This window comes from Pongo pygmaeus, chromosome 10 (genome assembly GCF_028885625.2).
Source record: "Pongo pygmaeus isolate AG05252 chromosome 10, NHGRI_mPonPyg2-v2.0_pri, whole genome shotgun sequence".
Classification (NCBI taxonomy): Eukaryota; Metazoa; Chordata; class Mammalia; order Primates; family Hominidae; genus Pongo; species Pongo pygmaeus.
In genome coordinates this window covers 103,390,926-103,415,550 of record NC_072383.2, presented here as the reverse complement: position 1 = coordinate 103,415,550, position 24,625 = coordinate 103,390,926, and the positions used below count along the sequence as shown (strand labels likewise).

The following is a 24,625-nucleotide window of genomic DNA, read 5'->3' as shown; positions in this document are numbered from 1 at the left end:
TGTTCTTCCATTTAGCAGAAAGATGTGTAAAATTTAATAGTTGCGGTACATGATCAAAATTCATTTGTAAACAATGAATTTTATTGCTAACAGTTTTAGTCATGACTCAAATATAAATTGTATACATGTGAATGATTATATCTTGTTTTTGGGTCAATAATTCTTTAAGTTACATTAGTTTTATAATGTGGAATTAACTGCTAGTGGATCAAAATTATGTAATTATTTACCTTGGACCTCAATACACAAAATTTGGCATGCTAAGATAATATCTGATGATGCTAGTTGTAAGATAACATCAGTGAGTAAGTGGGTAATACTAATGGGTCCACTATCTTGTAAGACAGGTAAGTAAAAAAAATTTTTTTTCTCTAAACATGTTAGGCAAGCCTAGCGTTAGCTGAAAGACTGGTAGTGAATTCAGAATTATTTTCAAAGTACAATGTGAGCTCATTGGATTTACTGAAGAATTATTTTGGGCTTTAAGATTTCATGTGCTGTTTGAACACAGCAGAGAACATGTAGATTTTCTTCAGTGATACATGAAAATATCCACTTTAACAGGTAAATATTGGGAAGATGGATTCACCCATTGAAAAGTGGAACCTAATAATCGGCAACTTGGCTTTAAAGCAGGTAAGTGGTACACATATTTGTTTACAGATCTTGGGTGTACAAATTTTGACTGTTATCTATAAGATTGGTGTAAATTTTAGTACTATGAGTCTACCCTTTAATTGTTTTCAGAAACACCAAAACAATAATTTAGTACCTTGAAAAAGTGATGGAATAAATGGATACCCATGAGCTCTGAAAGCTATTCTTTGTTTAGAAACTAGTTTTTACAAATATGAAAAATATATACAAAATATGGAAAAATGTACAAAATATTTTCTATCATAAGTGTGTGATAGAGCTAGAATTTTTATTCTGTTTAGTAAATATTTAACACTTCATTAAGTGCTATTTTTTACTTTGATATTTAAACTGAGCTCTTTTCTATATATTATGGTCAGACATTTGTTTGTTTTCCTTAATTTGTTAGTTACTAGTATTAATATAAACAATACAGTAGTTTACCAATTACACGTACACTGAATTGTGAACTGTAGATCATGTATAATCTACAGCTTTTTCTAATCTTAGATGAGTATCTCTTTTTCTTCTCCCTTCACCCTCTCCTACCCCTAAGACTGAAGACTGTGACTACCCCTAGTAATTCTCTAGCCAGTGTGAGCTTAGGGAATGCACACTAATTTGGTATTAGTTCACCTAGGACATAATGTTGAGAACCTGGTTGCAGGAACAGAATTTAATGTAATGTAATTCAAGGACAAAGAAATAAAGTACATTTTTTGAATACGTGTACAACTGCTTGTAAGATCACAGATGTGGAAATGAGAAAATCTGAGATCTGACCTCAGCTTTAACATTAAACAGTTTATAACCTTTGTTAATCTATTTAACTTTTCTGGGCTTCACTTTTCTCTTTTATTTATTTTTTTCTTTGAAATAAATTTTTCCTTTATTTATTGATTTTTTTGAGGCAGGGTCTTGCTGTGTTGCCCAGGCTGGAGTGCAGTAGTGCAATCATGGCTCACTGCAGCCTTGACCTCCTGGGCTCAAGTGATTCTCCCACCTTAGCACCCGAGTAGCTGGGACTACAGGTACGCACCACCATGCCTGGTTAATTTTTGTACTTTTTGTAGAGATGGGGTTTCGCCATGTTGTCCACGCTGGTCTTTCAATTTTTAATTTTTGTGGATACATAGTAGGTGTATATATTTATGAGATGTTTTGATACAGGCTGCAATTCATAACAATCACATCATCTAAAATGGTATATCCATCCCCCCAGCATTTATCCTCTGTGTTACAACAATCCAATTATACTCTTGTAGTTATTTTTTAATGTACAATTACATTATTGACTGAAGTCACCCTGTTCTGCTATCAAATACTAGGTCTCATTCATTCTATTTTTTTGTACTCATTAACCATCCCTACGTCTCCCATACCCTCCTACTACCCTTCCCAGCCTCTAGCAACCATCCTTCTACTTTCTGTCTCCATGAGTTCAATTGTTTTGATTTTTACATCCCATAAATAAGTGAGAACATCCAATGTTTGTTTTTCTGCTCAGCTTATTTCAGTTAGCATAATGACCTTCAGTTCCATCTATGTTGTTGCAAATGAAAGATATCATTTTTTTATGGCTGAATAGTGCTCCATTTTGTATAAGTATCACATTTTCTTTATCCATCCATCTGTTGATGGACACTTAGTTTGCTTCCAAATCTTGGCCATTGTGAATAGTGCTGCAACAAACATAGAAGTGCAGATATATCTTCAACATACTCATTTCCTTTATTTGGGATTATATACTCAGCAGTAGGATTGTTGGATCATGTGGTAGCTGTATTTTTAGTTTTTTGAGGAACCTCCAAACTGTTCCCCATAGTGCTTGTACTAATTTACATTCCCACCAACAGTGTACGAGGGTTCCCTTTTCTCCACATCCTCACCAGCATTTGTTATTGCCTGTCCTTTGGATAAAAGCCATTTTAACTGGGGTGAGATGATATCTCATTGTAGTTTTGATTTGCATTTCTCTGATGATCAGTGATGTTGAGCACCTTTTCATATGACTGACTGCCATTTGTATGTCTTCTTTTGAGAAATGCCTATTCAGATCTTTTGCCTGTTTTAAAATCAGATTATTATATTTTTTTTCCTATAGATTTGTTTAAGCTCCTTATATATTCTGGTTATGAATCCTTTGCCAGATGGGTAGTTTGCAAATATTTTCTCCCATTCTGTGGGTTGTCTCTTTACTTTGTTGATTGTTTCCTTTGCTGTGCAGAAAGTTTTAAACTTGATATTATCCCATTTGTTCATTTTTGTTTTGGTTGCCTGTGCTTGTGGGATATTACTCAATAAATTTTTGCCCATACCAATGTCCTGGAGAGTGCCCCTGATATTTTTGTGTAGTAGTTTTATAGTTTGAGGTCTTAGATTCAAGTCTTTAATCCATTTTGATTTGATTTTTGTAGATGGTGAGAGATAGGGGTCTCATTTCTTCTGCGTGTGGATGTCCAATTTTCTTAGCATCACTTGTTAAAAAGACTGTCTTTTCCTCAGTGTATATTTTTGGCACTTTTGGCAAAAATGAGTTCACTGTGGATATATGGATTTGTTTCTGGTTTCTCTATTCTCTTCCATTGGTTTGTGTCTGTTTTTATGCCAGTACTGTCTTTTGGTTACTGTAGCTCTGTAGTATAATTTGAAGTCAGGTAATGTGATTCCTCCAGTTTTGTTCTTTTTGCTTAGAATAGTTTTGACTATTCTGAGTCTTTTTGTGATCCCACATAAATGTTAAGATTTTTTTTTCTATTTCTGTGAAGAATGTCATTGGCATTTTGATAGGGATTACATTGAATCTGTAGATTGCTTTGGGTTATATGGACATTTTAACAATATTGATTCTTCTAATCTATGAACATAGAATATCTTTACACTTTTTGGTGTCCTCTTCAATTTCTTGCATCAGTATTTTATAGTTTTTTTTTTTTTTTTTTTTGAGACGAGGTCTTGTTCTGTCACCCAGGCTAGAGTGCAATGGCGTGATCTCGGCTCACTACAGCCTCCGCCTCCTGAGTTCAAGCAATTCTCCCACCTCAGCTGGGATTACTGGGGTGCGCCACCATGCCCAGCTAATTTTTGCATTTTTAGTAGAGATGGGGTTTCACCATGTTAGCCAGGCTGGTCTCGAACTCCTGACCTCAGGTGATCCACCCGCCTCAGCCTCCCAAATGCTGGGATGACAGGTGTGAACCACTGCGCCTGGCCTGTTTTATAGTTTTTATTATAGAGATCTTTCATGTCTTTGGTTGTTTCTAGGTCTATCTTATTTTACTTGTAGCTATTGTAAATGGGATTACTTTCTTGATTTCTTTTTCAGATTATTCACTGTTGGCATATAGAAATGCTACTGCTTCTTTTGTGTTGATTTTGTATCCTACAATTTTACTGAATTTATCAGTTCTGATAGTTTTTTGGTGGAGTCTTTAGGTTTTTCCAAATATAAGATTATATCATCTGCAAATAAGGATAATTTAACTTCTTTCTTTCCAATTTAGATGCCCTTCATTTCTTTTTCTTATCTGATTGCTTAGCTAGGACTTCTAGTAGTATGTTAAATAACAGTGGTGAAAGTCTCTTTCCTCTTTTAAATATCATTATTGTATTAGAGATGTCTAAGATCTTTTTCAGCTTGAAATTGTAGAAATCTATGCAGGGGTAATAATCAAAACATTTAACAACCAGTAGAGTTGTTAAATATATATATAAATAATATATAAAAATAATATATAAAATTTGAAAATATATTCCATTTATTTTTAAATACCCTGAACTCTTACAAAGTAATATGAGTTGTAGTATAAATTATTCGTCAAATTATCCTAATAATTTCCATCTCAGCTTTTCATTTTTCCTCCCATTCTTAGTCTTCACTTTTCCTTTATCATCCTCTCTCCCTGCAACTGTCAGTCAAGATAGGAGTCAGACATGGCTAGGGATTCACTGATTGTAGTTGCCATAGCCCAAAGCCTGTGTCTTTATGTGCCTTACTCCACCAAGAATGTGTGAAGAACAGGGAACCCCAACCAGGCCCCTCAGGACACACCTGGTACCAGCCAGTGAGGCAGCAATTGATTGAAGCCCAGTCACAAGTAGACAAAAGTGAGAAGAAAAGAAGATGGAGCGGTGGGGGTAATGGTTGGGGGAGAGGGTTTTTTCTTCCTGAGGCTTCTTCTGCTAACACTTGTGAAAGAGTAGATGATGAGTGGGGGGAGGGGAGTAGGATGGGCTGGCACAAGCCTCCTCTGCCTGGAGACTGGCCATGGAGGGTAGAAAGAGAGAATGGTAGAAAGCACAGACGAGGCCTACACTCCCACTTGCTCAGGGGTGTGCTCTTCTCACTGTTAAATGGAGCCCCAGGCAGATCGCCTGTCACAGATTTCTTCACGATTGTACAGAATGGCCTCCTGGACCAAATACTTACATAAGTAGTCAAATAAAGCAAAGTCTCCAGTCCCACATGAGGAACTGTTGCCTCACCAGGAGGGACGTGTCCTGTACCAAACATCTCTTCAGGCCTATGGCCCCTGTTAACTTTCACATCTACTACTTGAACCCAGACTTTGCTTTCTCTTGGGTACAATTAGTCATTTTTCAGTTAGTCATTATTTTGCATATTTCCAGAATAGGACTTCCTCATCTCAGCTGTGTGCTTTTATTTTCTCAGAAATTGATAGATTTATATATACATATATACATACCATGATGTCTGCAGTAGGCTCTCTAGCTCTGTGTTCCAATGTCAAGCCAGACAGGACCTGGAATCATAGTGCTAGAATTTATATTATAAATTAATTTTACTGCTTTAAAGTGTAATTACATTATTTACTACCAGAATGAAAATACTGAAATATTTTAACTGCTACACTCATCATGGTGCTTATTGGTTTGAATCTCAGCTCTGTATCTGTGGATGACATCCACAGGGGCTATAATATTAAGACAAGATCATGGGGCTGAAGTCCAGGATATATGGTCTCTGTAGTCCTGGCTCTTCTGTTGATTTACTATATGACTACTTCAGGAATTTTTTACTTGGAGCCCTCGATTCCAGCACATGGATTGGCTTCAGAGAGTCCATGAACACCAAGAAATTCTACTCAAAATATTGAGTGCCTCTGTGTTTGCCTAGAGAAAGAGAACTCTATTCTATAGAGTTTTTACCAGATTGTCAAAGGAGTCCGTGACACAAACTCAGCTAAGAGTGAGTGCAATAGATGATTCCCTTAGGGTTTCTTTTAGTTCTGACATCCTATTAATCTGAGGCTGAGTTAGCGGTGAGTGTTATTTCTTAGTGGCAGGTTTTTTTATTGTTGCTTTGTGTCAGCGCTGTGGAAAGCAGTTTATATATTTATATAATTAATTTAAATCACAAAGTTTGAGGTTATTGTGGTCTTACTGATTAGGAACTGAAATTTTCATAGCGCTAATCACAATTGTGCTTATTTGTGAGGTTATTTTCAAATGTTTGTCTCTCCCACAGACCAAGAGCTCTGTGAGGGCAGAGAATAATCTGCGTTGACCACTGCTGTAGCCCAACACAAAACATAGCACATTATACATAGTAGAATCTAAATAAATACTCCTTGAATGAATGAGTTTAAATAATTTGCTACAAGATTAAGTGCTAGAACCAGGAGTCAAACTCCTATCTTTCTATTATAAAATCCAATCTCTTGCCAACACTACCTCTAGAGTCAGACTTCAGATGTATGGATTGGATACTTCTTAGTCTGAAGGTGGCATTTTCTTAGGTGATCTATTAATTATACCATCAGCATCACTTGGGGTGCTTGTTAAAAACAGATTCCTGGACTCCATTCCATACTTGTTGTCACCAGATCATCAGAGCAGTTTGAGAACCCACCATCTTAGGGAATATTAAAACCAAAATATAGTAACTACTCTAAAAGGTAATGTAGCTCAATTATTACATGCAATACTTTTTTTGACTTTTTGTAGTAATATTTACATAATCAAAATGTTTAAATGTGTTTTTAAAGTGAATAATTCAGTTGGATTTATGAAAAAATTTTTAGGTTCAGGCAACAGTAGTGGGTTTTCTAGCAGCTGTGGCAGCAATTATATTGGGCTGGATTCCAGAAGGAAAATATTACCTTGATCATTCCATACTTCTGTGCTCTAGCAGTGTGGCAACTGCCTTCATTGCATCTCTTCTGCAGGGTAAGTGAATTTATAAATGTCTACTCTATAGTCTTTGACATTTAAATGGTTTATTTCTTAAGATGACTATTTTTATTTAAATGATACCCGTTTGTTATGAAAACAACAGAAAAAACGTATCTACAAACTTGAAAAATGCCTTATTTATTCCAGATATATTTACATTTCATTATTTATAAAACTTAGTGTAGAACAGGCTTTTCTGAGGTTGTCTCCTGGCCTTAGATACTCCGTTATAGTTCCCCAAAAAGATCAGGAAAATCGCCTAGACATTCATTTGTTTCTGTAAGTTAAATAAATTGGGAAACTCCTTTCTGGACATCATGCAGGGGATTTACTAGCTTGTCACTTGAGTAACAAGTGTTCCAGGAATTCTGGGTTTCAAAAGTTGTCCTCTGTTGAAATTTTTTTGTTTCAGATTTCAAGAAAAATTTCTTCCCTGTTTCTGTGGCAATACAAATATAACCTTATACTTAAGACAGCATATTGTTGGCTATAGAATTTTAAAGAGCCAGAAGGTTTTAAAAATTAACTACTTTAGAACTTTTATTTGGGTTATTTTTCTTTATATTTATTAGTATGAACTTTACACTAGAGAATTAGCTTATTGTGGAATCATAATCATAAAGACTTTGTTCTTTTTATTTTATAATTGCCATTTTCTTGCCCTTATATCACCAGCAAAGTTTAAAGTGGATTATTGTCACGTTAGGTGATCATACAATGCAGCTAACTTTTTTGGCTAGGTTCTGGGAATTTAGGGAATCTTATTAAAATTATGACTTGACTTCCAAAATATTTTCAAGCATTTTGTTTTAGTAGTTTAATTGTATCGGGGTAGTTTCTTGTCTTCATAAAGAATTACTACAGTTGAATGGAGTTAACATTGACCAAAGCAGAGTGAAGTTAAGGTATCGGAAAATTAAATTTTTGGTACAAAAAAAATTATGCCATCAGCATGCTATTTTTTTAGGCTCATTTGCTTCTTTTTTCTTTCTGATTTTATTTCATTTAGAAAGTGTCATTTAAAATTTTTCAGTCTAACAAGTATTTGAAAGCTTTCCAAAACTACCCAACATTCAGAATTTTAAAAAGTATTTGTTTAAAGCTTCTTACTTTGAATAATGTGTGTTGTAATTTTATGATAACTTGACCTTTATAAGCACTTCAGTATATGTAAAGTAGAAACTCTTAGCCATATTTGTAGGTGAGAAAACTTAGGTAAGGTGACTTGTCCAATCTCATCAACTTGTTACCAGCTGAATCAGAACTAAAACACGTTTCCTAACTCTTAGCTCTTTCCACTGGACTATGATACATACAAAATATTTGTTTTCAGTTGAAAAGATATAGATGGTACTATGTATAGGAGAACTTCCCATATACATCTTCAAATGTGCTGATTTTGGGAAAAGATTCTAAGCGATTACATCTTGCTTGATTATTGCATAATGTATTTTTTTTAAAGTTTTCTGCTATAGCTTTTTTTCTTTTTCAATGATATTATGTGAAAGGTAAGTCTAGTAATTTAAAAAGCTTCCAGAATACTAAAATGTAAGGCACAGTTTGATGCAAGACAAAAATTCTGCTTATTAAAATTTTGGCTTTAATAGGTAGAGTAAAAAACACTGGGCTAGAGTCACAAGCTATGTGACTTTAAGCAAGAATTTAAGCCCTACTCTACAGGACCTCAGTTTTATTATCTATAAAGTGAGTATGCTGGAACAAAAACATTTAGAGTCATTTTAACTCTAAAAGTGCAGTGAGATTCTGTTATTGTTTTTCTCCATAGCCATATTTAGGCTTTCATATTGATTTGTGGTTAGCACATTTAAAGTTTTCTCTTTACTACATCCTCTTAATGAGTATCTTGGTGTGACAAAATCTACACAATTTAGAATGAATATAAATGTTAATAGTTTTATCCCATTTGTATGATTTAAGAAAATTAGGATGTAAAAGTACAAGTACACAGTTAAATTTTCATCTTCTATTCTCTCGTAGGTTTATAGACAGAAACTTCAGGTTTAAAGAATATCTTTTACGAAGACTGTTTCTTGTATTCTGGCCTTCAGTGTTTTAAAATTTAATTATGTCCTGCTGCTTAATACTTCAACGTCTTTAAATAATAAAATGAAATAAGCATTTCTAGCTGCCATATATGAACAAATCTGGTTTTGTTGGCCTTCTTCCCAGTTGTTGTACATATACATATGACTCACCTTTTTTTTGATGTTTTCATACTTTATTTGAGGGTTAAAATTAAAACTTTTGGATTCAATACACACAAATATATTATATCTAAGATATACATGTCACTAAATCTGAAATTTTAGCTTTAACATAATTTTAGTAGCTTTCAGGCCTCTAAATGCAATGCTGAACTTCTTAAATTTTCTGTGATCCCCACTTGGAGTTTGTTGAAAGGCATTTTGCCAAAGCGTTAGAGTAAATGTTTTGTTTGCTTTAGTCAGCTTATCTAAGCAGTCTAACTGGAACTGATATGCTGTTTGTCTATCCTACACATTTTGGTATTTGGGGGATTGATTTTCTTTAAATCATAGCCTAAAAAGTAATGAACATTCTTTCTTCTAGGAATAATAATGGTTGGGGTTATCGTTGGTTCAAAGAAGACTGGTATAAATCCTGATAATGTTGCTACACCCATTGCTGCTAGTTTTGGCGACCTTATAACTCTTGCCATATTGGCTTGGATAAGTCAGGGCTTATACTCCTGTCTTGGTAAGTTGATTTAAAACTAAATATTGTGTGTTGTCTCAAGTCTCTTTAAATAAATATTGTTGCAGCAATGCCATGAATCCATGGTAGCCTTCATTTGCATTAGAACTGTTGTTGAGACTGATTAGGATAACTATCATTTGTTTTATACCTACTATGTGTTATGGTTCCCACCTTCTTTTTTCTCGTGGAGTTTAAAACTCTGTAAAATAAGGATTATCATCTCTAATTTTAGATGAGAAAAGCAAGGATCACAGAAGTTATGTATATTACCCAAGTTTATACAACTACTAGTAAAAAAGTTGAACACAGGCTTATCATATTTTGTGATTTCTGTCCTTTCCTCTAAGTGTACAGCAGGTAGGAGTCAACCTGCAGTGTTCTCTGTATAGAACCATCTCAGAATATAAGCTTATAAGTGGTACTTAAAATTTACCAATGGAATGTTTTTCCCCATCGGAAACACACACCAATAAGTAGCTTCATGGCAGTTAACAAAAGGGAAAAAAAAGTCACCACAAAAATTAGACTGAATGCTGTATAAAGTTGGAGCCACATATGTAATTCCTGATAAGTAGTAATAGAGTATTTATGGAATCTAATGAGTTGTTTTAATGCAAATTTGTGTTCTGGGTAAGTGGTAAATAAATATGATTTGTGAGCGTTGATGAAATGCTAAAAGTTCATTGTGGTTTTATTATTTTTAGATGCCAAATTAAGGAAAACAAACTTACAGTAATACAAGAAAAAAACATGAGTATATAAGCCAAGCCAAGGCAAACATTTATTCACAAATCCTCACATATGTTCATGGATCCTATACAGATTTATGGTACACTTTAAAATAAATCTGAAGCATGTTGCGTTTGAAGAAGTAAGGGTCTCAGATATATGTTCTTGAAATAAAGAAAGGGCTTTAACCAACCAAGGGCAATAATTTTCTGTGACTTTTGGAGACATCAAGGAAGTTTCATTTAGTATATAAAATTGCCTTAAGTTATTTAGTGAGTGGCATAAAAACAGTATTTAATAAGACTTGGTGTGTATGTTCAAGGAATATTTCTCTCATTTAGAAGATGAGGTTGCATCCACTTTAAGTGAGGTATAAGACAAGAAATGATCAATGGCCTAAATGTAAGCTCTTGTTCCCAAAGGTCTTGGCTTTTTTATGTTGTTGTGCAATTTGCAAAGAATGATACATGTTCAAGTATATTAAGGACAACACTTAATTCCCTTCCCTCCCACTCAAAAAAAAGCACAGGAAGTGGGTTATGTTATTAAAGGGATAATCTTAAATTTGCTGTAATTTATATTGTTTGGATGATAAATTGGTAATACTTTAATTTAGAAATAGATGCTGAAGTCAGGGATTAAAATATTAGCTTATGGCTAGTATTAGAAAATGTGGCTTAATATTCTTCTCCTACTCTATTAAACTCACCCACGCACTCTCAGCCAGACAGTTGGACAACTTGTAGTCCTAACCCCATAGAATAAGCTGTTAACTGTATTGGCGAAGAGAGACTGTCACTAATAGGCTGTATCTCAAAAGAGAAAGCCAATAACGGCATGAGTTAGGCATGAGTTAGTGTCCCTTTCCCTAGTATTACTAGTTAGATAAGTCTCTCCCAATTGGAGGAGGAGGAAAGAGAGAAGAAAAGAGGAGTAGAAGAGGATAAAGGGTTATGTCTCAATATCATTAAAAGGACAGAAATTCTATGGGTTTGCCCAGGAACATAGAGGGTGGGGGTAGGGATGGAGGGCAGGTAGTGGTTCTGGGACAGGTTACCCTATATACATAAAAAATACAGGTATACAGTTCCAAGATGGCCAAATAGGAATAGTTCCAGTCTACAGCTCTCAGTGTGAGCGATGCAGAAGACGGGTGATTTCTGCATTTCCAACTGAGGTACTGGGTTTGTCTCATTGGGACTGGTTGGACTGTGGGTGCAGCCCACGGAGTGTGAGCCAAAGCAGGGTGGGGCACTGCCTCACCAGGGAAGCGCAAGGGGTCAAGGAATTCCCTTTCCTAGCCAAGGGAAGCTGTGACAGATGGTACCTGGAAAATTGGGACACTCCCGCCGTAATACTGCGCTTTTCCAACAGTCTTAGCAAACAGCACACCAGAAGATTATATCCCGTGCCTGGCTTGGCGGGTCCCACACCCATGGAGCCTTGCTCACTGCTAGCGCAGCAGTCCAAGATCGAACTGCGAGGTGGCAGCGAGGCTGGGGGAGGGGCGTCTGCCATTGCTGAGGCTTGACTAGGTAAACAAAGTGGCTGGGAAGCTCAAACTGGGTGAAGCCCACCACAGCTCAATGAGGCCTGCCTGCCTCTGTAGACTCCACCTCTGGGGGCAGGACATAGCTGAACAAAAGGCAGCAGAAACTTCTGCAGACTTAAACGTCCCTGTCTGACAGCTTTGAAGAGAGCAGTGGTTCTCCCAGCACGGAGTTTGAGATCTGGGAACAGACAGACTGCCTCCTCAAGTGGGTCCCTGACCCCCAAGTAGCCTAACTGGGAGACACCTCCCAGTAGGGGCCAACTGACACCTCATACAGCCGGGTGCCCCTCTGAGATGAAACTTCCAGAGGAAGAATCAGTCAGCAACTTTTGCTGTTCTGCAGCCTCCGCTGGTGATACCCAGGAAAACAGGGTCTGGAGTGGACCTCCAGCAAACTCCAACAGACCTGCAGCTGAGGGTCCTCACTGTTAGAAGGAAAACTAACAAACAGAAAGGAAAAGCATCAACATCAACAAAAAGGACATCCACATCAAAACCCCATCTGTAGGTCACTATCATCAAAGACCAAAAGTAGATAAAACCACAAAGATGGGGAGAAACCAGAGCAGAAAAGCTGAAAATTCTAAAAACCAGAACACCTCTTCTCCTCCAAAGGATCACAGCTCCTCAGCAATGGAACAAAGCTGGATGGAGAATGACTTGACGAGTTGACTGAAGTAGGCTTCAGAAGATTGGTAATAACAGACTTCTCCGAACTACAGGAGGATGTTCAAACCCATTGCAAGGAAGCTAAAAACCTTGAAAAAAGACTAGATGAATGGCTAACTAGAATAAACAGCATAGAGAAGACCTTAAATGACCTGATAGAGCTGAAAACCATGGCATGAGAACTACATGACACATGCACAAGCTTCAGTAGCCAATTTGATCAAGTGGAAGAAAGGGTATCAGTGATTGAAGATGAAATGAATGAAATGAAGCAAGAAGTTTAGAGAAAAAAGAGTAAAAAGAAATGAACAAAGCCTCCAAGAAATAGGGGACTATGTGAAAAGACCAAATCTACATTTGATTGGTGTACCTGAAAGTGATGGGGAGAATGGAACCAAGTTGGAAAACACTCTGCAGGATATTATCCAGGAGAACTTCCCCAACCTAGCAAGGCAGGCTGACATTGAAATTCAGGAGATACAGAGAACGCCACAAAGATACTCCTCAAGAAGAGCAACCCCAAGACACATAATTGTCAGATTCACCAAGGTTGAAATGAAGGAAAAAATGTTAAGGGCTGCCAGAGAGAAAGGTCAGGTTACCCACAAAGGGAAGCCCATCAGACTAACAGTGAATCTCTCAGCAGAAACTCTCCAAGCCAGAAGAGAGTGGGGGCTAATATTCAACATTCTTAAAGAAAAGAATTTTCAACCCAGAATTTCATATCCAGCCAAACTAAGCTTCATAAGTGAAGGAGAAATAAAATACTTTACAGACAAGCAAATGCTGAGAGATTTTGTCACCACCAGGCCTGCCTTACAAGAGCTCCTGAAGGAAGCACTAAACATGGAAAGGAAAAACCAGTACCAGCCACTGCAAAAACATGCCAAATTGTAAAGACTGTCGATGCTATGAAGAAACTGCATCAATTAATGGGCAAAATAACCAGCGAACGTCATGACGACAGGATCAAATTCACACATAACAATATTAATGTTAAATGTAAATGGGCTAAATGCCCCAATTAAAAGACACAGACTGGTAAATTGGATAAAGAGTCAAGACCCATCAGTGTGCTGTATTCAGGAGACCCATCTCATGTGCAGAGACACACATAGGCTCAAAATAAAGGGATGGAGGAAGATCTATCAAGCAAATGGAAAACAAAAAAAGTCAGGGGTTGCAATCCTAGTCTCTGATAAAACAGACTTTAAACCAACAAAAATAAAAAAAGACAAAGCCATTACATAATGGTAAAGGGATCAATTCAACAAGAAGAGCTAACTGTCCTAAATATATATGCACCCAATACAGGAGCACCCAGATTCATAAAGCAAGTCCTGAGAGACCTACAAAGAGAGTTAGACTCCCACACAATAATAGTGGGAGATTTTAACACCCCACTGTCAAAATTAGACAGATCAATGAGACAGAAAGTTAACAAGGATATCCAGGACTTGAACTCAGCTCTGCACAAAGTGGACCTAATAGACATCCACAGACCTCTCCACCCCAAATCAACAGAATATACATTCTTCTCAGCACCACATTGCACTTATTCCAAAATTGACCACATAGTTGGAAGTAAAGCTCTCCTCAGCAAATGTAAAAGAACAGAAATTATAACAAACTGTCTCTCAGACCACAGTGCAATCATTAGAACTCAGGATTAAGAAACTCACTCAAAACCACACAACTGCATGGAAACTGAACAACCTGCTCCTGAATGACTACTGGGTAAATAACGAAATGAAGGCAGAAATAAAGATGTTCTTTGAAACCAATGAGACCAAAGACATAACATACCAGAATCTCTGGGACACATTTAAAGCAGTGTGTAGAGGGAAATTTATAGTACTGAATGCCCACAGGAAAAAGCAGGAAAGATTTAAAATTGACACCTTAACATCACAGTTAAAAGAACTAGAGAAGCAAGAGCAAACACATTCAAAAGCTAGCAGAAGGCAAGAAATAACTAAAATCAGAGCGGAACTGAAGGAGATAGAGACACAAAAAACCCTTCAAAAAATCAATGAATCCAGGAGCTGGTTTTTTGAAAAGATCAACAAAATAGATACACTGCTAGCAAGACTAATAAAGAAGAAAAGAGAGAAGAATCAAATAGACGCAATAAAAAATGATAAAGGGGATATCACCACCAATCCCACAGAAATACAAACTATCATCAGAGAATACTATAAACACCTCTACTCAAATAAACTAGAAAATCTAGAAGAAATGGATAAATTCCTGGACACATACACCCTCCCAAGACTAAACCAGGAAGAAGTTGAATCCCTGAATAGACCAATAATAGGCTCTGAAATTGATAGAATAATTAATAGCCTACCAACCAAAAAAACTCCAGGACCAGATGGATTCACAGCTGAATTCTACCAGAGGTACAAAGAGGAGCTGGTACCATTCTTTCTGAAACTATTCCAATCAATAGAAAAAGAGAGAATCCTCCCTAACTCATTTTATGAGGCCAGCATCATCCTCATACCAAAGCCTGGCAGACACACCACAAAAAAAAGAGAATTTTAGACCAATATCCCTGATAAACATCGATGCAAAAATCCTCAATAAAATACTGGCAAACCGAATCCAGCAGCACATCAAAAAGCTTATCCACCATAATCAAGTTGACTTCATCCCTGGGATGCAAGGCTGGTTCAACATATGCAAATCAATAAACTTAATCCATCATATTAACAGAACCAAAGACAAAAACCACATGATTATCTCAATAGATGCAGGAAAGGCCTTCGACAAAATTCAACAGCTCTTCATGCTAAAAACTCTCAATAAACTAGGTATTGATGGGACATATCTCAAAACAGTAAGAGCTATTTATGACAAACCCACAGCCAATATCATACTGAATCGGCAAAAACTGGAAGCATTCCCTTTGAAAACTGTCACAAGGCAGGGATGCCCTCTCTCACCACTCCTATTCAACATAGTGTTGGAAGTTCTGGCCAGGGCAATCAGGCAGGAGAAAGAAATAAAGGGTATTCAATTAGGAAAAGAGGAAGTCAAATTGTGCCTGTTTGCAGATGACATGATTGTACATTTAGAAAACCCCATTGTCTCAGCCCCAATCTCCTTAAGCTGATAAGCAACTTCAGCAAAGTCTCAGGATACAAAATCAATGTGCAAAAATCACAAGCATCCCTATACACCAATAACAAACAGAGAGCCAAATCATGAGTGAACTCCCATTCAATCTCTTTGCATTAAAAAGAATAAAATACCTAGGAATCAATCTCAATTGCTTCAAAGAGAAGAAACTACCTAGGAATCCAACTTACAAGGAATGTGAAGGACCTCTTCAAGGAGAACTACAAACTACTGCTCAACGAAATAAAAGAGGACACAAAGAAATGGAAGAACATTCCATGCTCATGGATAGGAAGAATCAATATCATGAAAATTGATGGGGATGCCATCCCCATCAAGCTACCAATGACTTTCTTCACAGAATTGGAAAAAACTACTTTAAAGTTTGTATGGAACCGAAAAAGAGCCCACATTGCCAAGACAGTCCTAAGCCAAAAGAACAAAGTTGGAGGCATCACGCTACCTGACTTCAAACTATACTACAAGGCTACAGTAACCAAAACAGCATAGTACTCGTACCAAAACAGAGATATAAACCAATGGAACAGAATAGCGCCCTCGGAAATAATACCACACATCAACAAGCATCTGATCTTTGACAAACCTGACAAGAACAAGAAATGGGAAAAGGATTCCCTATTCAATAAATGGTGCTGGGGAAACTGGCTAGCCATATGTAGAAAGCTGAAACTGGATCCCTTCCTTACACCTTATACAGAAATTAATTCAAGATGGATTACAGACTAAAACCATAAAAACCCTAGAAGAAAACCTAGGCAATACCATTCAGGACATAGGCATGGACAAGGACTTTATGACTAAAACACCAAAAGCAATGGCAACAAAAGCCAAAATAGACAAATGGGATCTAATTAAACTAAAGAGCTTCTGCACAGCAAAAGAAACTACCATCAGAGTGATTAGGTAACCTACAGAATGGGAGAAAATTTTTGCAATCTACCCATCTTACAAAGGGCTAATATCCAGAATCTACAAAGAACTTAAATTTACAAGAAAAAATCAAACAACCCCATCAAAAAGTGGGTGAAGGATATGAGCAGTCATTTCTCAAAAGAAGACATTTATGCAGCCAACAGACACATGAAAAATGCTCATCATCGCTGGCCATCAGAGAAATGCAAATCAAAACCATAATGAGGTACCATCTCACACCAGTTAGAATGGCAGTCATTAAAAAGTCAGGAAACAACAGGTGCTGGAGAGGATGTGGAGAAATAGGAACACTTTTACATTGTTGGTGGGAGTGTAAACTAGTTCAACCATTGTGGAAGACAGTGTGGCGATTCCTCAAAGATCTAGAACTAGAAATACCATTTGACCCAGCAATCCCATTACTGGGTATATACCCAAAGGATTATAAATCATGCTACTATAAAGACACATGCACACATATGTTTATTGCAGCACCATTCACAATAGCAAAGACTTGGAACCAAGCCAAATGTCCAACAATGATAGACTGGATTAAGAAAATGTGGCACATATACACCATGGAATACTATGCAGCCATAAAAAAGGATGAGCTCACATCCTTTGTAGGGACATGAATGAAGCTGGAAACCATCATTCTGAGCAAACTGTTGCATGGACAGAAAACCAAACACCGCATGTTCTCACTCATAGGTGGGAATTGAACAATGAGAACACTTGGAGACAGGGTGGAGAACATCACGCACTGGGGCCTGTGGTGGGGTCGGGGGGACGGCGGAGGGATAGCATTGGGAGAAATACCTAATGTTACTGATGAGTTAATGGGTGCGGCACAGCAATATGGCACATGTATACATATGTAACAAACCTGCACGTTGTGCACATGTACCCTAGAACTTAAAATATATATATATATAAAATACAGGTATATTATTTGCAGATTTGGGTATTTAAATTACCATTAAGTCATTTATAACACATTTTTCAGCTGCTTGCAAATACCAGATATCTCCTCAGTTAAAGACAGTGGTAAGAAAGTAAGAAAGAGAATGCCATTGAAGAATGTTATCATGATAAACATGGCAATTGTTATAATGTTACAGAGTTAAGTACTATGAGATTCCAGAAGATAAACAACTATTGAGGAAAATAATGCACACTGACGTTTACGATTTTATTTAATTAATTAATTAATTTTTTGAGACAGAATCTTGCTCTGTCACCCAGGCTGGAGTGCAGTGGTACGATCTTGGCTCACTGAGACCTCCGCCTCTGGGGTTCAAGTGATGGTCGTGCCTCAGCCTCCTGAGTAGCTGGAACTACAGCTACTACAAGCGCACGCCACCATGCCCGGTGAATTTTTTGTATTTTTAGTAGAGACGGGGTTTCACTGTGTTGCCCAGACTGGTCTCAAACTACTGAGCTCAGGCAACCTGCCCGCCTCGGCCTCCCAAAGTGCTAGGATTACAGGCGTGAGCCACCATGCCCCACCTAAAATTTTATTTTTTTTAATTATACAAGGGATAAACTCTCCTTATAAAAGACTTAATCATAATGTGTTGCCATCTGAAGCTTTCAGTATTTTGAATGTTATATAGTGATGCATACATAATTTAACTGGATCAAGAAATAAAAAAGTAAAATGGAATGTTACTATCACAGATCATGATTTTGAAAAATAATATTATTAAATATTGCTTAGGATTTTCTAATCCTTGTCTTCTGAAAGTTGACTCAAAGTAATTCAAGATGAATTAACCAAAATAGTCTTTTACATTTTTTCTGTATCATTGATTCCCCTAAAAAGATATTTTTTGTGTTACAGATCAATCCCATAGTTAATTTCTTAAAGGTATTTCTAATGTGTCTGTGTTCAGATTGCTAAAGTGTCTGCTCTGTGAGCACTAGGGGGCCTCCTAAGATCAGCAGTTGGATGCCTAATATTTTTATTCTGAATACAAAGATTAGGAATAGGCACATTTAAATTCCAAGACTCCATTCATCCTGCTGAGAAGCTTCACTTTTGGAAACCAAGTTTATTTCCTGAACTATATTGAAAACACTTAGCAGTCTTTAGAGATAAAAAGAGGATTTTATGATTGCAGTAGGCTTTAGTTATAGAGGCCATGTATTATATAGTGCTCAAAGAACTGGACATTAAGAAAAGTCTTGTGGGCTCAATTCATCAAGAAGATATAACAATTGTAAATATATATGCACATAATATCAGAGCACCTAAATATATATATGATCAATTGTTAACAGATATGAAGGGGGAAATAGACAGTAAGACAATAGTAGTCGGGGACTTCAGTACCCCACTTTCAACACTGGAGAGATCATCCAGACAGAAAATCGATTAGGAAGCATTGGACTTGAACTACACTTTAGACCAAATGAACCTAGCAGATATATACAAAACATTCCATCCAACAGCAGCAGAATACACATTCTTTTCAAGTGCACATGGAACATTATCCACGATAGATTATATGTTAGGCCACAAAACAAGTCTTAACAAAGAAGGCTTTGAGAAGATTGAAATTTAAGAAGACTGAAATCATATCAGGTATCTTTTATGATCACAGTGGTATGAAACTAAGAATCAATAATAGGAAAAAAACTGGAAAATTCAAAAACATGTGGAAATTAAATATCATGCTCCTGAACAACCAAGAAGTCAAAGAAGAAATCCTGAAGTAAATTAAAAAAAATATACTGAGACAAAAGAAAATGGAAACACAACATACCAAAACCTAAGGGACACAGCAAAAGCAGTTCTAAGAGGGAATTTTGTAGCAATAAACACCTGCATTTAGAAAGAAGAAAGATCTCCAATAAACAACGTAATGTTACACCTCAAGGAACTAGAAAAAAAAGAATAAAGTAAACCCAAAGTTAGCAGAAAGAAGGAGTTAATAAAGACCAGAGCAGAAATAAATCAAATAGAGAATAGAAAAACACATTAACAAAACTTAGTTGGCTCTTCTAACAAATAAGAGTGACAAAGCCTTAGCTAGACTAAGAAAAAAAAAAGAGAAGACTGAAATTAAAAAATCAGAAATAAAAGTGGAGACCTCAGAAATAAAAAAGATCACTAGAGACGATTGAACAATTTTAAGGCAACAAATTAGATAACCTAGAGGAAATGGATAAATTCTTAGAAACATATACCTGCCAAAATTGAATGAGGAAGAAATAGAAAGCCTGAACAGACCAATAACAAATAGAGTTATTAAAGTAGTAATTAAAAGCCTCCCAACAAAAAAACCCCAGGACCAGATGGCTTCATGGCTGAATTCTACCAAACATTCAAATAATTAGTACCAATCCTTATCTTCCAAAAACATAGAACTAGAGGAAATACTTCCAGACTCATTTATTTTTATTTTTACTTTTATTTTCAGAGATGGGGGTCTTGCTCTGTTACCCAAGCTGGAGTGCAGTGGCATGATTATAGCTCACTGCAGCCTTGAACTCCTTGGCTTAAGCAGTCCTCCCACCTCAGCCTCCCAAGTATCAGGAACTACAAGTGCATACAACCATGCCTGGCTAATTTTTAAATATTTTCTTGGAGACAGGGTCTCACTATGTTATCTAGTCTGGTGTCAAACTCATAGTCTCAAACAGTCCTTCTGCCTCAGCCTCCTGAGTTACTGGGATTACAGATGTGAGCCACTGCACCCAACCCAGACTCATTTTATAAGGTCAGCATCACCTGATACCAATTTTCCAGACAAAGACACCACAAGAAAACAAAACTAGTGAGGTGTGGTGGCACATACCAGTAGTTCCAGCCACTCTGGAGGCTGAGGTGGGAGGATCACTTGAGCCTGGGAGTTGGAGTCCTGCCTGGGCAACATAGTGAGACCCCATCTCTAAAACAAAAGCAAAGACAAAAACGACCTAAACAACAACAACAAAAGAAATGAAAACTATAGGCTAATATTTCTGATGAACGCAGCTGCAAAAATCTTCAATAAAATACTAGCAAACTGAATTCAACAATACATAAAGAATATTATACATCATGACCAAGTGGGATTCATCCCAGGGATGCAAGTATGATTTAACATACACAGATCAGTAAGTGTAATACAGCACAGTGTGTTAAATAAAATATCTAGAAATAAATTTAACAAAGGAGGTGAAATATCTCTATGATAAAAATGATTAAACTTTAATGAAATAAATTGAAGAAGACACAAATAAATGGAAAGGTATTCCATGTTTATGGATTGGAAGAATTAGTATCATCCATACTACCCAAAGCAATATACAGATTCAATGCAATTCCTATCAAAATTTCAATGGCATTCTTCACAGAAATAGAAAAAATAATTCTAAAATTCATATGAAACCACAAAAGACCCTGAATAGCCAAAGCAATCTTAGGAAAAACAAAGTTGGAGGTATCACACTTCCTGATTTCAAATTATGTCACAAAGCTATAGTTATCAAAGCAGTATAGTACTGGCATGGGAACAGACAGTGGAACAGGATAAGAGAGCCCAGAAGTAAACCCAAGTATATATAGTCAAATAATTTTTTACAAGGGCACCAAGAAGACACAATTGAGAAAGAATAGTCTCTTCAATAAATGGTGCTGGGAAAAATGGATATCCACATGCAGAATAATGAAACTGGACCTTCATCTTACACGTACACAAAAATAGTTATCTTACACAACTAAAAATAGGTTAAAGACCTAAACATAAGGCCTGAAGCCATGTAACTCCTAGTAGAAAACATAGGAGAAAAGCTCCTTGACATTGGCTTTGGCAATGATTTTTTGGATATCACATCAGAAACTCAGGCAACATTTGGCTGGGCGTGGTGGCTCACGCCTGTAATCCCAGCACTTTGGGAGGCCGAGGCAGGTGGGTCACAAGGTCAGGAGATCGAGACCATCCTGGCTAACACGGTGAAAACCCATCTTTACTAAAAATACAAAAAAAATTAGCCGGGTGGGGTGGCAGGCGCCTGTAGTCCCAGCTACTCGGGATGCTGAGGCAGGAGAATGGTGTGAACCCGGGAGGCGGAGCTTGCAGTGAGCCAAGATTGCACCACTGCAGTCTAGCCTGGGCAACAGAGCAAGACTCTGTCTCAAAAAAAAAAAAAAAAAACCAAACAAACAAAAAAACTCAGGCAACAAAAGCAAAAATAAGTGAGACTACACCAAATTTAAAAGTTTCTACACAGCAAAAGAAACAATCCACAAAGTGAAAAGACAAAGGCATCCTATGGATTGGGAGAAGATATTTGTGAACCATGTATTTGATAAGGAGTCAATATCCAAAATATATAAGGAACTCACGTAACTCAATAAAAAACACATAACCCAATTAAAAACTGGGCAAAGGACCTGAGTAGACATTCCCCCAAGAGCACATAAAAATGATAAACAAGTATATGAAAAGGTACTCAATGTCACTAATCATCAGAGAAAAGCAAACCAAAACTGAAATGAGATATCATTTTCACATCTGTTAGAATGGCTATTACCAATAAGATGAAAGATAACAAGTGTTGGCAAGGATGTGGAGAAAGGGGAATCCTTGTACACTCTTGGTAGAAATGTAAATTGGTGCAGTTTTATGGAAAACAGTATGGAGGTTCCTCAAAAAATTAAAAATAGAACTACTACATGACTCAGCAATCTCCCTTTTGGGTATATATCCAAAGGAAATGAAATCAGCCCTTCACAGAGATATTTGCACTCCCATGTTCATTGCAGCATTATTTACAGTTGTCCAGATATGGAAACAACCTAAATGTTCCTGATGGATGAGTAAATAACAAAATTGTAGTATATATACAATGGAATATTGTTCAGTCTTAAAAAAGGAGAATCTGCCGTTTGCAACAACATGAATGAACCTGGAAGACATTATGTCAAATGAAATAAGCCAGATACCGAAGTAAAAATACTGCATGATCTCACTTACATAGAGAATCTTTAAAAATATGTCAGATACACAGGAATGAAGAGCAGAATGGTAGTTATGGGGGATGGGGGTTAGGGTTGGAGGTGAGGCAGGAAATGTGGAGATGTAGATCAAAGAGTACAAAGTTGCAGTTATGTAGGATGAATAAATCTAGAGATCCAATGAATGTACAACATGAGGACTATAGTAATATTATATTATAACTAGAAGTTTGCCAAGACAGTAGACTTTAGATGTAATTACCACAAAAAAGTGGAAAGGGGTTAAATATCTGAGATGATGGATGTTAAATCACTTGACTATAGTAACCACTTAACTATATATCTAACCATATAACTGTAGTATGTCTATGAAAACATCAAGTTGTACACCTTAAGTATGTATCAAAAAAAGAAAAAAGTTTATTCAACTACTTAGAATTCTGGGTATTCTGAAATGACTGAATACCCCCTCATGTCCTGTGAGCTTTCATACATGTACTAAGGCTCTCTGCATCCATGAAATTCAATGTGTGCTACTTTTCTTTTTTTTCTTTTGGAGACAAGAGTCTCGCTCAACTGTTGCCCAGGCTGGAGTGCAGTGGTACAATCTCGGCTCACTGCAACCTCCGCCTCCCAGGCTCAAGCAATTCTCCTGCCTCAGCCTCCCAAGTATTTGGGATTACAGGCACCCACCACCACACCCAGCTAATTTTTGTATTTTAGTAGAGAGGGGGTTTTGCCATGTTGGCCAGGCTGGTCTTGAACTCCTGACCTCAAGTGATCCACCTGTGTCGGCCTCCCAAAGTGCTGGGATTACAGGTGTGAGCCATCACACCCAGCTAATGTGTGCTACCTTTCTTTTGCTTCTGCTGAAATTTGCTCATTTCTGCTATTTGAAGTAAATGTGCAATTTTTCCCCTCTTCCTTTCCACTCCTCCAAAAAAGAATAAAACAAGCCTAAAGCTTTGTTTAGTCCAATTGACTTTATTTTTTGTAGTCATCCTGAGTAACTCTTTATTGCTTAATGGACAAAGTTAAAGTTTTTAGCCTGGTATTTAGGCCTCGCGGAAGCTTCTGCCTGCTTCTCCTGTTCCATACCTTTTACTCCAGCCAAACTCAGCTGTTTACTGATCTCATATACCATCAGTTTTTTTTTTTCCTTCTTATTCCCCTCCCTCAATTCATTCCTCATTCCCCTCCCCCAGTTCATCCTCTTCTTCCCATCAAGGCCAATCCAAATCCTTCTCATTTTTAAAGGCTACATTTATAGATTTTCCTAGTCTTAAGTGATCTTTTTTCTCCTCTGATTTCCTATAGCACTTAATTGACACTTCTGTTATGCTATGTTTAATGTGTGGCTGGTCATTATAGCTTTTTCTATAAGTGTTATACCTTCTCTTATGAGGATATAAGCTTCTTAAGGACAAAACTGTGTTCTTATTTTATTTCTTTGTAGCACCCTATAGTGCCATATACAAAACAGATGTTTAATAAACAGTACTTCACCAAATGCTTTATTCCTTTTGAAAGTACTCCAATTAATGTGATTAGAAGTTATTCAGAATGATTTTGGCACAGTAACTGTCCAATAACGTAATAGATTGTAACAAAAAATCGTTTTGATGAGGATATAGTATTGGGGAAATATTGGAAGGATATCTTGCCTTAGCAGAAAGTATCTGGAAATTAGTACCACTATAGAAAAATAAAAATGGCAACACATGGCTAGAAAAGATCTATTTCAAATGGAAAAAGAAAGTTCAGAGAGTAATCTAAGCTCTGGATTCTGATATACTTTTATGTGGCTTGCAGGGACAATATAAAGGCATTTATACATTCGTATAGTAATCTTTAACCGTATAGTAATCTTTAACCATATAGTAATCTTTAAAAGCTATTAACAAGATTCAACATTGGGTCAGTAACTGGAATACATATATGTTCACATGATTGTTGCTCTTTCTGTTTGCATAAGTTCCAAGAAGATTTTAAAAATTCCTTTTCACATATTTATAACTGCATGGCTATCTAATTCTTGTGTGTACATGATATTTATTGATTTGAAAAAAATTATTAGATATTCTCTTTGTAGGCAAGATCTGAGA

General features: G+C 36.7%; 1 protein-coding gene across 10 annotated transcripts in view; it reads left to right on the top strand.

The window, feature by feature from the left end:
• SLC41A2 (solute carrier family 41 member 2) overlaps nt 1-24,625 on the top strand; it is a 156,589-nt gene that overhangs the window by 63,367 nt on the left and 68,597 nt on the right. For all 10 annotated transcript variants that reach the window (XR_010122687.1, XR_010122686.1, XM_054444307.2 and 7 more), the window contains 3 exons: nt 565-636; nt 6,681-6,825; nt 9,421-9,567. Coding sequence is in view for 8 of the 10 variants with exons in the window: in XM_054444307.2 (XP_054300282.1) it covers nt 565-636; nt 6,681-6,825; nt 9,421-9,567 (364 nt within the window). In the remaining 2 variants the exon portion in view is untranslated. The remainder of the gene's footprint in view (nt 1-564; nt 637-6,680; nt 6,826-9,420; nt 9,568-24,625) is intronic.